At 42.4% G+C, this 16,323-nt stretch overlaps 1 protein-coding gene across 1 annotated transcript; it reads right to left on the bottom strand.

The window, feature by feature from the left end:
- Nucleotides 1-1,135: 1,135 nt before the first annotated feature.
- On the bottom strand, nt 1,136-7,561 carry LOC127299757 (exocyst complex component EXO70A1-like). Its single transcript, XM_051329805.2, has 12 exons — nt 7,229-7,561; nt 7,032-7,127; nt 6,289-6,494; nt 5,896-6,135; nt 5,020-5,158; nt 4,734-4,946; nt 3,981-4,186; nt 3,184-3,384; nt 3,002-3,101; nt 2,460-2,560; nt 2,224-2,370; nt 1,136-1,578 (listed from the first exon to the last, which is right to left on the bottom strand). Exons 1-12 carry the CDS (start codon nt 7,421-7,423, stop codon nt 1,461-1,463), a joined length of 1,962 nt encoding a protein of 653 aa, XP_051185765.1. The 5' UTR covers nt 7,424-7,561; the 3' UTR covers nt 1,136-1,460.
- Nucleotides 7,562-16,323: the final 8,762 nt, after the last annotated feature.

Below are 16,323 nucleotides of genomic sequence, written 5' to 3'. Positions count from 1 at the left end.
TCGACGACAGATGCGTGATGATGTATGCGTGCAGGATGGTGAAGCCGTCTGGCGTCATGGTGGCATCGACGGCAGGTCTTGCAAGGTTAATGCGATGATCTCTCTTGAAGATGGAGTCGAGGAACTGAGAGATGTGCTTCTCACCTGCTATTGGGCGGTTTGGGAAGGCATTTTGGTTTTTTGGATGATATGAGTTGGTGTATTGTCACCCCCTTCATCCCACTGTAGGTTTAGTTTGGTGGCTTTGATCTTTTGTATTGTTCTTGTAAGGTTTTGTGAATAATTTAGTAAAAAAAGCCGTGTGCATCCTTTGGATGCAGAAGCTGGGGTGATATATCCCCCATTTCGAAAAAAAAATGTCAACATATATTTTGATGAATGTTAATTGTGTTGTGTGTCATATATTCCGTGTGTTTAATTTTGGATCATTTACTTATTTGCAGGGATTTAAGTCTGTTGAATTTAGCCTCATGTGTTGGTTTCAACTTTGCACATTAGTAAACATATGTTCCATGGACCACCAAAAACATATGATTAGTGCTTAGAAACCATGTGTTCTAGGCCACACAAAAACACACATGTAACCAGGTTTATCCACCATGTACAATGGTTACCCCGATAGTTTGCACAATTCTTACTAGTAAACCGCATGCGATCGATCCTATAGCACAAGGTTGTTTTGACCGTTTGCGATTGATCCCCTATAGCACAAGGTTGTTTCGGCCATGTGCAGCTGGCCCCCGCCATCACCTACCGTCGCTTCATTGTTGGATAAACCGTGACACACACGATTCCAACTATGCGTCAGTCTCCCCATCTGTGCTAGTGTCAAGGTTATTGCCCTATGTGAAGAAGTACCAGAAGTAGATGGATAAGTACAGTAATAGTAGTAACACTTGGTGCACATAAAAAATAGAAAAATAAAACAAAGACCATTTGCATGATGAGAAAACTGATTTCTCATTAGCTCAATCTGCCTACAATTGACTTAGTCAAATATATCAAACTTTCTTGTCAAACGAGAAGCAAAGTAAAGCAATCCCATCGCAGCATGTTGGCAAGAAAAGCAACCAAGTATGAAGATTTATAGAACAAGAAAGACTACAAAAGATGCATCTGCAGGTTGTGAAATGAGAAATAAAATCATCATATCATTTATATGAATTAATGCCATCTCATGCTAACATCAAACGCCATTATATACATCAAATGCCAACCAGCCAGAAAAAGAAACCAAATGGCTATGTGGTATCTTGCCAGTCCAGATACGATACGTAATGCCAACCAGCCAGAGCCGAGAGGTGTGTCAGTTAAGGTATGTAAGTAGTTTCGTGCCATATACGATGTTTGTTACATGTAAAGACAGTTAGTTGCTTGCATTTGTACTTCTGTAGAGATCTTAACAAAAGTTGTGCTATAAAAGCTAGTAGCTATATTCCCTTTTTACTGTCTCCCGGTGCTTACTTCTTTGATTCACCAGATTGCTGTCCTTCAAACAACTCATCCAGCAACTCTTCCACCTCTTCTGGTGAGTATTTCAAGTACTTATGAGGTTTCTTTTCATTTTCAACAAGATTCCTGAAAGTTAAAATCAATAGTATGGTCATATAAAACCAGAATTAGCATGAAGGACTGAAATTGCAAAGATACAACTTCGGTTTCCTCTACAATTATGGTTCGTCCCGTCACCAGTAGATGCTGCACACACAGAAGGAGGAAATGACTGGGAGCCTAAATTTAAATCATTTGTGAGTCGTTCAACAACTTTTTTTTTTCGAATCTTCAACAACTTAAAGGAGCAGATAGGAAAATGGATGGGGTAGACACTAGTAACACGCAAGAAACTATCTCCTACAAGGCTAAGGTTCCGAGTAGAAGATAAACTATTATATGATAGGATTTCTCTATTTTCTTGAAACTAAATTACTCCCTCTGTTACGTAATAGAAGATGTTACTACAACCAATATAGGAGCTAGTAGGTTGTAACAATATCTTATATTATGGGACTGAGGGAGTAATATATTATGAAAACAAGTCTATACAATCATGCATGACACGCCCCGACAGGCAGGGATGCGGAGACCCATACAACAACACATCCTCACACCTCTCTTTCCTAACACAGCTATGATAGGATTTCGTTATCATCTATAACCATTTAAAGTGAATGCAATAATTGTGTGAAGTGCCTATAAAAGATAAGAAAAAGGCTGGTTAAATACCCAAAACGTTTAACAAAGGACCGATAGGCTGGTAAGAGAACTTCAGCTATAGTTAGCCTCAGAGTTTCTCGCAGTTCTTGATCGGGTATGGTCCATAGAGATTGCTTTGCATGAAGCTCTCCAAATTGCATATTGAAGGACTTAAACCTGGCAAGGTAAGAACATACAGTTTTGTGAACTACAGCACTAATTTATTATTTAAAACAATGAACACAACAAGCTATCATTGTACTGACCGTTCTTTGATCATAGCTCTTGAAACTCCACTGCTGCTAAGATCAGACAGTGTTGACATACCAGTACTGCTCGCACCTTGAACAGAGAGTGTCTGAAGAACCTAAATAATGAAATCAGAGTAATAAGGTATTATCTCCATTCAATAATTCCATTGATATGTATGCAAGATGAAATAATTTGTGAATTATCTAATCTAAGGGATAAGAGGGTAGCGAACCTTTGCAAATCAAAGGCTGCAGTAATTTACTAAATCCTTTACGGTTCATCAACAAGTTTTAACAAATCCAAAATTTACAAAGTAAACACTGTGCCCAACGAGAAAATATAGCATCCTAGTCAGGGCGAAAAAAACTCATTAATCCGAATATCGAGCAGTAAACTAGAAAAGCAAAACAGTACATCCAATTAAACACCGTGGTCGACGAAAAAAATAGAACATCCTAGTCAGGGCAAAAAAAAAACTCATTAATCCGAACATCGAGCAGTAAACTAGAAAAGGAAAACAGTACATCCAATTAAGGAATATTTCCATGAAACAAACCTTACTCCATGCCACTCTTTTGTATTGATTAGCATTTTGCTGTACAATCCTACGATGTCTCTGAATCCATTCATCGCCAAGTATATTCTTGGCTTCTGATCTGTGGTGAGATAAAAGTATTGTTGGCCAGGCACACTGTCTGGACAGCATGATGTAGACATGAAACACAAAATGTAACATACCTGCGAACAGACGTAACCATATAGTGAACGTTGTTTGCAAGAAATATGCACATCAGTGCAGGATCCTTGTACTGCTTAGATTTCCCATCTAAGTTGTTTTTAAGGGCTTGCATTATCTTTGTCAAAACAACTCCTAGTTGGAATTCAGTATCACTTCCTGTTTCAAATTCTTGAACTAGTAGCTTCAATGTTGACTGGTAACTGTCCATTTCAGCCACAAATATCTGTTAGCATGCTATTTCCATAATGATGCAGAAAGATAACTTACAAACTAAAACTCTAACATCGATAAAGAAAAAATGAAATCAATTTTATAGTTTGAACAGCATAATTTTTTAATTCGAATCAATAAATGTGGTCTGTGGACCTGAAGTAAGATATGGTAAACATTGACATATGACCATTAAGAGGTCCAGAAAAAAGTGGAAAAAATGTTAAACTAAGAACTTAAGTAAAACATTTAAAGGACCGACAAGTTACTTAAACTTATGGATATACCACCATTGATTGGTATTGAACACTATTAAAATTAATCATTGTTTGCTTGATGGAACGGAATGTGAATTCGAGAATTCTCCACTGCAAGCAGGCAGAGAGAGAGAGAGAGAGAGAGAGAGTTGAAAAAATCTGTGAAATATGACCACACATCTCAAAAGTTAAGAAGTAAAATACCCATTCTGATTGACCCTGTATTTGTTAACATGGGAGTCAAATAATTCTCTGCATGCTCAAGAATGTAAAAGCTAGGTAAGATGGGTGATGCTTTTTTTTTCGATAAAGAAACGGGTGATGCTTACTCAAATAAACATTTAACATGATCGATCGCATAGATAGTCAAAGGATGGACAGTTCCATCATGGATGTTAGTCTTTGAAGTATCCTTCTCAATTTTTTTCTCAAAATCAACAAATGTTTCTTGGGCCGTCTGTGCCAACAGCTTCACTAAGCCCAATGCAGCCCCACGTATCTCAGAGCAAAAGCTGTCTTGGAAAATTACTTCAACCTGGTAATGAGGTTCAGCAGAAGGTAGGCATTACTGTGTCCATAGTCGACAATATCAGCGTAGTTATAGTTGACAGCATTACTAAAACAAAGCTAAGGTTGACACCAGTCACACAAATAATAACTGCAAACACTACCAGTACTACAACTAGAAGAACCAAGTAAAACATCATTTTCCAATTGCCAGCAGAAAGAATTGTTGCGTATATATTGCCTAAACTAGTACATGAATGATCAAATTTTGATGACGTGCTAAAGTGAAGAACAATGTTTTTAGCATTCCTCGGATCTCAGTTCATGCATTACTTCATACATGTGCACCAGTACAAACAACTTTTCAGGAGACTTTTTTACTTCACATCAATACTAACTGCAAACACTAACAGTTCTGCAACTAAAAGAACCAAGTAAAACACATTTCCAATTGCAGGCAAATAGAATTTTTGCGTATATATGGCAATAACTACTAACTAACTGACTGAAGTTGGACGACGTACTGCATACGCAATCTTGGCATTGTAGTGCAGAAGGCAGTGTTTTTAGCATACCTCGGATCCAAATACATGCATCACTTCATATATGTCCATCAGTACAAACAACTTTTCAGGAGACCTTTTACTTTTAGCAAAAGCGTCTACAAAGCTGAGAAGAGTTAGAACACCAGGTCCTGCCAATTCAGCGAAACACTGATCCTTGTTGAAGCTGATGCCGTCAAAAACCTCATCACAAAGTTTTCGTTCTCCAGGAAGCAAGAGTCTCATCTATTGAAGAATACACAGTTAACAGGATGTGTGAAGACATAGACCATTTACGTATTTAAAGAAGGACACTCACCGCAATTCGCATAAACTGGGTGCACTTGCCAATTTTAGCCTCTAAAGCATCCAACTGCATCCTTTCTACATCATCTTTACTAAGCTTTTCTACTCCCAGTTTCCGAAGACTCAGTTCTAATGCCGAACGACGAGCATCTCTGAAGAAAGAATACGGATCTCAGCTTGATTTTGCATAGTGTTAAAAAATCAGATATCAGAACAGATGTCAATTGAAATTGGGAAGGAAAAGGAAGGATCATATCGCAAGGCATTCCAACGTAAGACTGCAGTTGGCTCTAAATCGAAAGTTCCAGCTCAAGGATGCCCAGAATAATGTAAATTGTGTGCTGTACTTATGGGATTTTCTCATGTCAACAAGTTCTAGCTACACAGGAAGTTGGCCAAACCTGACTAAGTATGACTCATTCCTGCATATCGTGTTGCTATATTAATGTATTTTTCCCATAAGGGCATGGCCAACGCTCCATGCTGGACCGCTGCTTCACACATCCACGTAGGAAGATTAGCTGAAGTGGAAGAGAGTCAGAAAAGGTCGTATGCTTGGAGAGCCAAGTGATCTCCTGCAGGGGAAGCCACCGCTCCATGAAAAAAGCAAGGGAAAAGGAGGAGAGAGATGAGAGAGGAAAGGCTGCCAACGTGGGGTGAAGAGACTGCCTAGCGTTGAGCGATGATGAGTTTGGACGGTAGCTTCACAAGAATATCTACATGGATTGGATGGGGCGGTTACATGTTACTGCCTCCATTGCTCATGCCCTAACTTGGGTACTCATTACATTCATTGGCCCTCTACTCTCCAAGCAGCATTTACATTGTCAGACAATCCTTTGCAAATGATAGGAACCATCTCATGTTAAACCCCCAGCTCAAAGCCTACCTGTAAATTCTGTAGCATGACTGCTGGTTTCCATCCTGGACAAATCGCTGAGCTAAAGCATTCAAAAGTGGTACTATTCTAGGGAGGATCATTGCTGGAGTCCTGTCCATAGCAGTTGCCAAGCTTTTGGATGGATGCTTAGAGTCGCCAGAATTCCCTCCACTTGCTTCAGCGTAGCCATCTATTGCCCATTCTGTCTTTGAAGGCCAACCCAGTAGGAGATCAGGCTCAACAGGTGTGCTGAAAGAAAATATACAACAGCAAAAGAAAATATGATATGAGAAGAAATACTATATTGCCGTTGGGACTTGTGAGAAGCAACTGATCCTCTAGCAATATATAAGGAACTAACAACATGACGGTTCAGAAATGGGTGCAAAATGCAAATTCAACCTGTGTCTAATCATCAAGTTCTTGAATTCCTCCTCAATCATCAGAGAAGACTTGGATAAAAGAATTCTGATATCATTCAGAAACCGTTCACAATTCTTGAAGTTGGCCTTCAAGGTAAAGAAGCCAGCAACTTGTTTCAGACGATCCACAGCTTTCAGGTAGCTCTCCAGATCCTCATGGGGACCCTTCAATATCGTAGCTTCTGCCTAAAGCTCAAAAGTATAGCATGCAAATAAATGTCCGGCACAAACTATTTGTTCAACAAACTTACCTAAATTCAATTGTAGGTGGAAAACTGCAACACGATGCCAATTTTAACAGTGCAAGCCCATCTAGGCACAGGAAATGCTGTAATCATCAAACTGTCAGACTTACACTAGTGCTATACAAGTTATTGTTGCGTCCTCTAGAAATACTGATGAAATTCTAATGAAGACAAAACTAAAATAAGCTAATCATTATGCAACCTTGTGATCAGCAGATAAAAACAGATGCACTTGACTGATCACTATATATGCAACCTTACCATCAGAAGATACAGTTTAAAACTAGAGCAGCATGGTAGCCATCTCACCTTTAGTCCATCCAAAATTTTAATCTGAATGTAGTCACCCTTGCTAACCAAGGTCCAATTTCACCACCTAACCGAATCTCGCATGTTTTTTTCCGGTAATCTCACTGCATGCCGAGAGCATCCAACGCAGAAACGAAGGGGGGCGAGCAGGGCAGGCAGATACACGCACCTCGCGGGCGGTGACGACCTGGGCGAGGATGTCGTTGGCGGCCCTGATCGCCCTGTCGATGTTGTCGTGCGCCCTCTGGGCCGCTTGCCTGCTCACCTGCAGCAGCAGCCCAAAATCAGAAACCGCGCGCTCCCGCGGCTGTCGCCCGAATTCGAAGAAACTTCGAGAGCAGGCGGAAATGGGGGGCGCGAGACGACCTGGATGGGGCGCATGGCGGCGTCGATGTCGGCGAGGCGCTGCGCGTAGGAGCCGAGGACGGCGGCCGTGCTCTCCGCGCACCCCTCGCTGCTCTCTATTGAGGCCCGCAGCGTCCTCGCCCGCTGCACCAGCGCCTCCATCAGCTCCGGCGGCTCCGCCCTCCCTGACGACCACCCGCCCATAAACCCTTTCATGTCTCGGCCAGCCACGCTGTCTCCCCGCCGCGCGAGAGAGGACCGGAGCAGGCGGGAATGCCGCGGAGTGCGAGGAGGGTTTGGGGCTTTGGGGGGAGGGAGAGGGTAGGGGTTCGCGTGTTTGGAAGGGGAGGTGGCGCGGCGGTGGGAGAAGACGCTTCTCGAAGGTTCCGGAAGGGTGGAGCAGTGAGAAGAGGCGGTGTTTTCTGCGCTGGACGGCGGTTTTGTGCCGTGGACTGGACCCCGTCTCGCTGCGGAGGAAACGGATACTTGTCCCGAGATACGTTCTTTTTCGATAAAGGAATATATTAATATCGAACGATACCAATTACACTCGCCCTTTGCAACAACGCAATGCCTAAAACATTATAGATGCACATCGCCATCGCCCGAGAATCTTAGGTTTTCACGTTGAAGATAGTCTTCGCTCTCAAAACAAAGCCTTCAACAAGGATATTGCCACGCACAACCAGTTAAGGCCAGATCTTGGGTTTTCACCATAAAAGGTAAGACTCTGAACTTCACATGTGCTGCCGCCTTCACTTTCATACCACTGTTGCTAAGTCCGGAACACCAAGCAAGCCCATCAACAGCGCAAAGACTTGAACCTCCATTAGTTAGTCCTCCAATCCGGCCTTATGATATTCTCTTCTTCTGACTTCACCGTAGATTACCTGTCACTTGGTGTCAACACAAAAAAGAGCTTCGCGTCGCTTCCTCCAGACCAATCGGTCGGAATAAAAATATGGGTGCACACGACCGAATACCACCGATCCAGCAAACTCCAGGCAATAAAAGCACTGTTACACTTGCTGGCGGCGCCTTCCGGAACTCAACACACCGGTCAGATCGCGAGTCCAGGCTTCCGGTAGGTCTTCCTCTTCACGCAAGAGAGGCCCTAGGACCACCGCCTTTATTCAGGTCGGACCCCCACATCGGCAACCATCCCGAGCTGGCCACTCCCCTCCACCGGCAACATCAGTCGTCGCCGGTTTCACGCTTCTCCATCTCGCCACTGGAACGCGGTGATAGATCGACAGATCCACCACCACCAACCGCAGGCCGACCCTCTCCGGCGAAGAAGAGGGCCACCTCCACCGTTGAACCCAAGACTGCTGCCTCGGCGACCTCGTGTCGTGGGAGAAGCCCGAGATCGCCTCCACTCACCGACGAGAGGCAGGGGAATGGTGCAGACCATGGCCTGGCCATCGCCCACCACCAGCCCCTGTCAGCGTGCTGCGGGGCAGAGCCGACGGGAGGAGGGGGTCCGCAGCGCAGTTGGTCGTTGCCGCCCATCACCATCCGCGCCGGCTGGTCCACCATACGCGTTGAGGAAGAGAGATCCCGTCCACCATCCACCACGCATCAACGAAGAAGGGCCCCGCCGCCACCACGCCCCATGGGTCTTTGCCCCGGCGGCGCTACCGGCGGCGGTTAGGGTTGGGACGGGTGGGGTGCGGGAGAGGGGTGGGGTTTGTGAAGCTTTTCTGCTCTAGTCGAAAACAACTACCTCGTCCCGAGATACGTGTGGCAGCACGCTGCCATGTGGGTCCAACCGTGAAGTTGACCGTTGACGGCCACCGATTTATTTGCTTGGCCTTCTCCAGCAAGTAGGCGAGGTAGCCCAAGGAGCCATCTATGTCATCCCTCTCGGGCGTCGACGGCTCCTCCTTGGCCTCCATCTTCACGTCTGTGGCTAGAGGATGGTTGTATTCGAACTCGTCATCTCAAAGGGCGCGTTTGGTGACCTGCATGCCCCTTGGCTCGCATCAGGCCAGTAATTTTCGGCCCGTTTGGTTGCCCGGGCCAAGCCGCGTTGTTGCATCGCACGGTTCTCAACGCAGCCTTTTGCCTGCTGATGACCCACAAGTATAGGGGGTGTATCGTAGTATCTTCGATAAGTAAGAATGTCGATCCCAACGAGGAGCAGAAGGTATTGACAAGCAGTTTCGATGAAGGATTCACTGTAAATGCTCACAGACAAGTATTCAGGGGGGTTTGATGTAACAGTTGAATAAAGTACGAGTATGTAAAGTGCGAGAGTAATAATTGCAGCGAGTGGCCCAATCCTTTTTAGCACAAAGGACAAGCCGGTTTGTTTACTTATAATGACCAAACGTTCTCGAGGACACACGGGATTTTAGTCTAGTGCTTTCGCTACATACGGCTAAATAATCTTCATTGTTGTGATAAGTGTTGTGTGGGTGAACCTATGCTAATGTACCGCCCTTCCTAGGACTAATACATACTTGTGATTATACCCCTTGCAAGCATCCGCAACTACAAGAAAGTAATTAAGAATTAAATCTAACCACAGCCTTAAACTCTGAGATCCTGCGATCCCTCCTGCATCGATATACCAACGGGGGTTTAGGTTTCTGTCACTCCGGCAACCCCGCAATTGGCAAACGAGTACAAGATGCATTCCCCTAGGCCCATAAATGGTGAAGTGTCATGTAGTCGACGTTCACATGACACCACTAGAAGAATAACATCACAACTTAAATATCACACCATTGAATATTACTCAACCATAGTTCACTACTAACATTTAGACTTCACCCATGTCCTCAAGAACTAAATGAACTACTCACGAGACATCATACGGAACATGATCAGAGGTGATATGATGATGAATAACAATCTGAACATAAACTTGGTTCAATGGTTTCACTCAATAGCATCAACAACAAGTAGGAATCGATACCGGGAGAGTTTCCCCTATCAAACAATCAAGATCAAACCCAAATTGCTACGGCGGTGACGGTGTCCAGCGGTGATGACGGCGGTGATGATGGTGGAGATGATGATGATGGTGATGGCGATGATGTCCAGCTCGATGACGGTGTCGATGGCGTCGATTTCCCCCTCCCGGAGGGAATTTCCCCGGCGGATTCCTGCCCGCCGGAGAGCTCTTTTCTCTCTGGTGTTCTCCGCCCCGCAGAGGCGGCTGTAACTCTTCGCGAGGTACCCTCTGTGGCTTAGGTCTTCGGGACGAAGGGTTTGGCGAAGAAAAGGAGGCGAAAAGGGTCGTGGGCCCCCCAGACCATAGGCCGGCGCGGCCAGGGCCTGGGCCGCGCCGCCCTAGGGTGTGGGCCCACCTGGCTGCTCCTGGCTCCTCCTTCTGGCTTCCTTCGTCATCTTGAAAAATAGGATTTTTGGTATAATTTCCTTCCAGAGTTGATCTTCCGAAATATTGCGTTCTGACGGCGCTTTTTCCAGCAGAATCCTGGCTCCGGTGTTCGATCCTCCAATAATGATGAAACATGCAAAATAGATGAAATAACATAAGTATTGTGTCCCAATATGAAATATATCAATGAATAACAGCAAATTATGATATAAAATAGTGATGCAAATTGGACGTATCAACTCCCCCCAAGCTTAGACTTCGCTTGTCCCCAAGCGAAACTGAGCTCGATAGACATGACCACATGTTTATGGAGTGAAGAGTCGATAAATAAAATACGGACAAGAAGCATCATATTCATTCACACAGGACATTATAGTAAACAATCTCTTATAACTCATATTGAAACAAGTATAAGGTAATCACAAGTAAAGGTGCATGAGAAATCATGATTGGTGATGGCAAACTTCGTTCTTGGTCAGAGAACAATTAACAGATTATATTTATCTCATTGAGCAGCGCTCTCATGTTAGAGTTTATAAGGCACAACTTGCATACTCAATCGTAATGGTCTACTCATAATCATTGATAACTTGCAAAGCTATATTCATTCAGATAAAACTTGTACTAAACAAAGAAGAATAAAAGACATGATGTAGCAAATCACAATATAATGGTTTGATCACAACTACTCAAATGCTTGCTTGAGATGGAGGGAAATAGGTTTACTGACTCAACATAAAGTAAAAGACAGGCCCTTCGCAGAGGGAAGCAGGGATTAAATCATGTGCTAGAGCTTTTTCAATTTTTGCAATCATATAAAGAGAATAAAAGTAACATTTTGAGAGGTGTTTGTTGTTGTCAACGACTGGTAGCGGGTACTCTAACCCCCTTGCCAGACAACCTCCTAAGAGCGGCTCCCATATTATTTTTATTTTGTGTGGCACTCCTTCCAACCTTTCTTTCACAAACCATGGCTAACCGAATCCTCGGGTGCTCGCCAACAATCTCATACCATGAAGGAGTGCCTTTTTATTTTAGCTTTATTATGATGATGACACTCCCCCAACCTTTGCTTACACAAGCCATGGCTAACCGAATCCTTCGGGTGCCGTCCATCAATCACATACCATGGAGGAGTGTCTATTTAGTTTAATCAATTTGGGACTGGGAATCCCATTGCCAGCTCTTTTTGCAAAATTATTGGATAAGCGGGTGAAGCCACTAGTCCATTGGTGGAAGTTGCCCAACAAGATTGAAAGATAAAACACCACATACTTCCTCATGAGCTATGAAACATTGACACAAATAAGAGATACTAAGTTTTGAATTGTTTAAAGGTAGCACATGAAGTATTTACTTGGAATGGCAGAAAATACCATGTAGTAGGTAGGTATGGTGGACACAAATGGCATAGGTTTGGGTTAAGGTTTGGATGCACGAGAAGTATTCCCCCTCGGTCTGAGGTCTTTGGCTAGCAAGGTTAATTAGCAAGCATAAGAGTCGAGGGAAACAAACAAATATACATGTGATAGAAACAATCATGCATCTTCCTTGTAAGCACAAACAATTTTAACTTCAGAATAGTAAGCTATGAGCTAACAAGAAAGACAATGAAACATCTACATGTATTTCTCTTTTCTATTTAAACCTCAAAGTGTTGTTGCTATTGACCAATGCTAAGTTTGCCAAAACCAAATAGATTTATTCAATGCTCCCAAAGTGATACCAATACTAACAACAAGGTGAATCATATAGTAGAGATTGCAAACTAAAATAAGATGTGCAATATGTAAATGATAAGACTTCTCATTAATATTCCATAACGATAACTCACACCAAGGGATACATAGATAACCAAATAAAGGAGAGATACTTCCAAACGCAACCCATCTTATATGATAACTTCCCTACTCATGATATGACACTACTTGACAATAAAAGTAAAAGGTAGTGATAATGTGATACCGCGGCACTCCCCCAAGCTTGGAACAAACCAAGGGGATGCCAATACCGATGATGAATTACTCCTGCGGAGATGGTGGTGACGAACTCCTCCCGCGCTTCTTAATAAGCTCCTTCGTCTTTAGTTTCTCAGCTTGACAATTCTGCACTAAGATTCGGAGAGATTCATTGTTATCTGAAGTTGGCGATGACGACCTTGTGATGCGAATCGAGTGGTATTCAATCATTCTTCGGAGACGGCAATTCTCCTCCTGGAGTATCTCCACTTCTCTTCTTAGAGCCCGATATTGATCACAAAACTCATCGGTAATCCGTAGCACTTCTTCCATCATGGGGAAGGAGTCGAGGCTAAGAGCGGGTGGTAAAGGTCCCTGCAGGTTATGAGAAAAAGAACGTCGAGTGTCAACAGATCCCACCAAGATTTGCTTGCTTCCTCCGGCTTGCTGCTCTTGTCTTGATGGCACCTCCTTCTCTTCCTCCAAAAGCCCCTTGCCCTTGTTGTTGGAGGCCATGGTGCTTCTAAACCGAAAACAGATCTGGCGAAACAGCTTGAAACAAAACACGTCGAGAAAACGATATACGGACCTCCAGGGGTCCGGGGGATTATATAGCAAAAATTTTCTCGTCAAAAGGAAAGCACCAGATCGAACCAGAGTCGGAAAGGGGCGACGAGGCGGCCAAACCATAGGCCGGCGCGGGCCCAGGTCAGGCCGCGCCGCCCTATGGTGGCACCCCCTCGTGCGTCCTTTCCACTCCGTTTCGAACTCGTAATTTCTCATATTTTCCAAAAACAGCAAAAATATAGTTCGGAAAGTAAATTGCGTACTTTTCATTACCAAGATCTTGTTACCTATTCGAAGTCGAGTTAGCGGACTTGTCAATTTGCCCTTTGATGTAGGCCTCCGGTGTTTCCACTTGAATAATATCAACATCAACATTATAAGAATCACCCGAGATATAATGCTTGAGTCTTTGTCCATTCACCACTTGCGTAGCATTGCCTTGGAGAGAGCTAATTTTGATTGCTCCTGAACGATACACCTCCTCGACAACATATGGTCCTTCCCATTTCGAGAGTAATTTCCCTGCAAAGAATCTGTGACGAGACCGATACAATAGGACTTTATCCCCAATATTAAATTCTCTTTTGATAATCCTCCTATCATGCCATTTTTTAACTTTCTCTTTAAAGAGTTTAGCATTTTCATATGCTTCACTTCTCCATTCATCTAGAGAACTCAATTGCAACAACCTCTTATCACCGGCAAGTTTAGGATCTTTATTTAATTCTCTAACAGCCCAATAAGCTTTGTGCTCTAGTTCTAGAGGTAAATGACAAGCTTTCCCATAAACCATTTTATAAGGTGACATTCCCATGGGATTTTTATAAGCAGTTCTATAAGCCCAAAGTGCATCCTTCAATTTACTAGCCCAATTCTTTCTAGTTTTATTAACGGTCTTTCCCAAAATAGATTTAATCTCTCTATTTGATAATTCTACTTGACCACTAGTTTGAGGATGATAAGCGAAGCAATTCTATGATTAATACCATACTTAGCAAGAGTTTTTCTAAAACCTCCATGAATAAAATGAGAACCTCCATCAGTCATAATATATCTAGGTACTCCAAATCTAGGAAAAATAATATCTAAGAGCATTCTTAAAGAGGTCTCACCATCAGCACTTTTCGTAGGTATAGCTTCCACCCATTTAGTAACATAATCAACAGCAACAAGTATATGAGTGTTACCTTCCGAAGACGGAAAAGGTCCCATAAAGTCAAATCCCCAACAATCAAATGGTTCAATAACAAGAGTATAATTCATAGGCATTTCATTGCGTCTGGAGATATTACCAACCCTTTGGCATTCATCACAAGATAAAATAAACTTTCTCGCATCCTTGAAGAGAGTTGGCCAATAAAAACCTGATTGTAAAACCTTTTGCGTGGTTCTTTCTCCAGCGTGATGTCCTCCATAAGCACTACCATGACATTTACTCAATATTTCTTGTTGTTCATACTCAGGAACACATCTTCGCATAATACCATCCACTCCTTCTTTATATAAGTGTGGGTCATCCCAGAAATAATGCCTCAAGTCATAAAAGAATTTCCTCCTTTCTTTGAGCTGAAAAGGTTGGAGGCAAGTACTTGGAAACAATAAAGTTAGCATAATCAGCATACCAAGGACTGTCTCGCGAGCTCACCTTTATTACAGCCAATTGTTCATTTGGAAAACTATCATTAACAGGAACAGGATCATAAGCAATATTTTCCAATCTAGACAAATTATCAGCAACAGGATTATCAGCACCTTTCCTATCTACAATATGTAAATCAAATTCTTGCAAAAGAAGTACCCATCTAATAAGCCTCGGCTTAGCATCTTTCTTTGTCATTAGGTATCTAATTGCAGCATGATCAGTATGAATAGTAACTTTTGAATCAACAATATAAGATCTAAATTTATCACAAGCAAAGACTACAGCTAATAATTCCTTTTCAGTTGTAGCATAATTTCTTTGAGCAGCATCAAGAGTTTTACTAGCATAATGAATAACATTCAGTTTTTTATCTACTCGCTGTCCAAGAACAGCGCCTACAAGAAAATCACTAGCATCACACATAATTTCAAATGGTAAGTTCCAATCGGGAGGTTCAACTATAGGAGCGCTTGTTAAGGCTTTCTTAAGAGTTTCAAAAGCTTCCTTACAATCATCATCAAAAACAAATGGTACATCTTTTTGAAGAAGATTAGTAAGAGGCTTTGAAATCTTGGAGAAATCTTTAATAAATCTCCTATAAAACCCAACATGACCAAGAACACTACGAATACCTTTAACATCCCTCGGATAGGGCATCTTCTCAATTGCTTCAACTTTAGCTCTATCAACTTCAATACCTCTCTCAGAAATTTTATGTCCCAATACAATTCCTTCATTAACCATAAAGTGGCATTTCTCCCAATTAAGAACAAGGTTAGTTTCTTCACATCTCTGCAAAACTTTATCAAGGTTTCGCAAGCAACTATCAAAAGAATTCCCATAGACGGAAAAATCATCCATGAATACCTCTACAATACTTTCACAAAAACCATGAAAAATAGCAGACATGCATCTTTGAAAAGTAGCAGGAGCATTACATAAACCAAAAGGCATGCGTCTATAAGCATAAGTTCCATAAGGACAAGTAAAGGTGGTTTTCTCTTGATCTTTAGCTTTAACAGCAATTTGTGAAAACCCGAATAACCATCAAGAAAGCAAAAATGAGTATTTTTAGACAATCTTTCTAGCATTTGATCAATAAATGGTAAAGGGTAATGATCTTTCTTAGTAACTTTATTAACTTTTCGAAAATCAATGCACATTCTATACCCTACAACTACTCTTTGAGGAATGAGCTCATCATTATCATTAGGCACAACAGTCATACCTCCTTTCTTGGGAACGCAATGCACAGGACTAACCCATCTACTATCAGCAATAGGATATATAATACCAGCTTCAAGAAGTCGTAATACCTCATTCCTTACCACTTCCTTCATCTTCGGAATTAGACGACGCTGAGGTTCAACAACAGGCTTTGCATCATCTTCCATATTAATAGCATGTTGGCATATAGACGGAGAAATCCCCTTCAAATCATCAAGAGTGTAGCCAATAGCACCTCGATGCTTCTTCAATATTTCCAATAACCTTTCTTCCTCAATCTCTGAAAGCTTAGAACTAATAATAACAGGATATATTTTCTTATCATCAATATGAGCATATTTAAGATTATGAGGTAAAGGCTTTAAATCAAAAA

This window comes from Lolium perenne, chromosome 5 (genome assembly GCF_019359855.2).
Source record: "Lolium perenne isolate Kyuss_39 chromosome 5, Kyuss_2.0, whole genome shotgun sequence".
NCBI lineage: Eukaryota > Viridiplantae > Streptophyta > Magnoliopsida > Poales > Poaceae > Lolium > Lolium perenne.
This window is presented reverse-complemented; position numbering and strand designations above follow the sequence as displayed.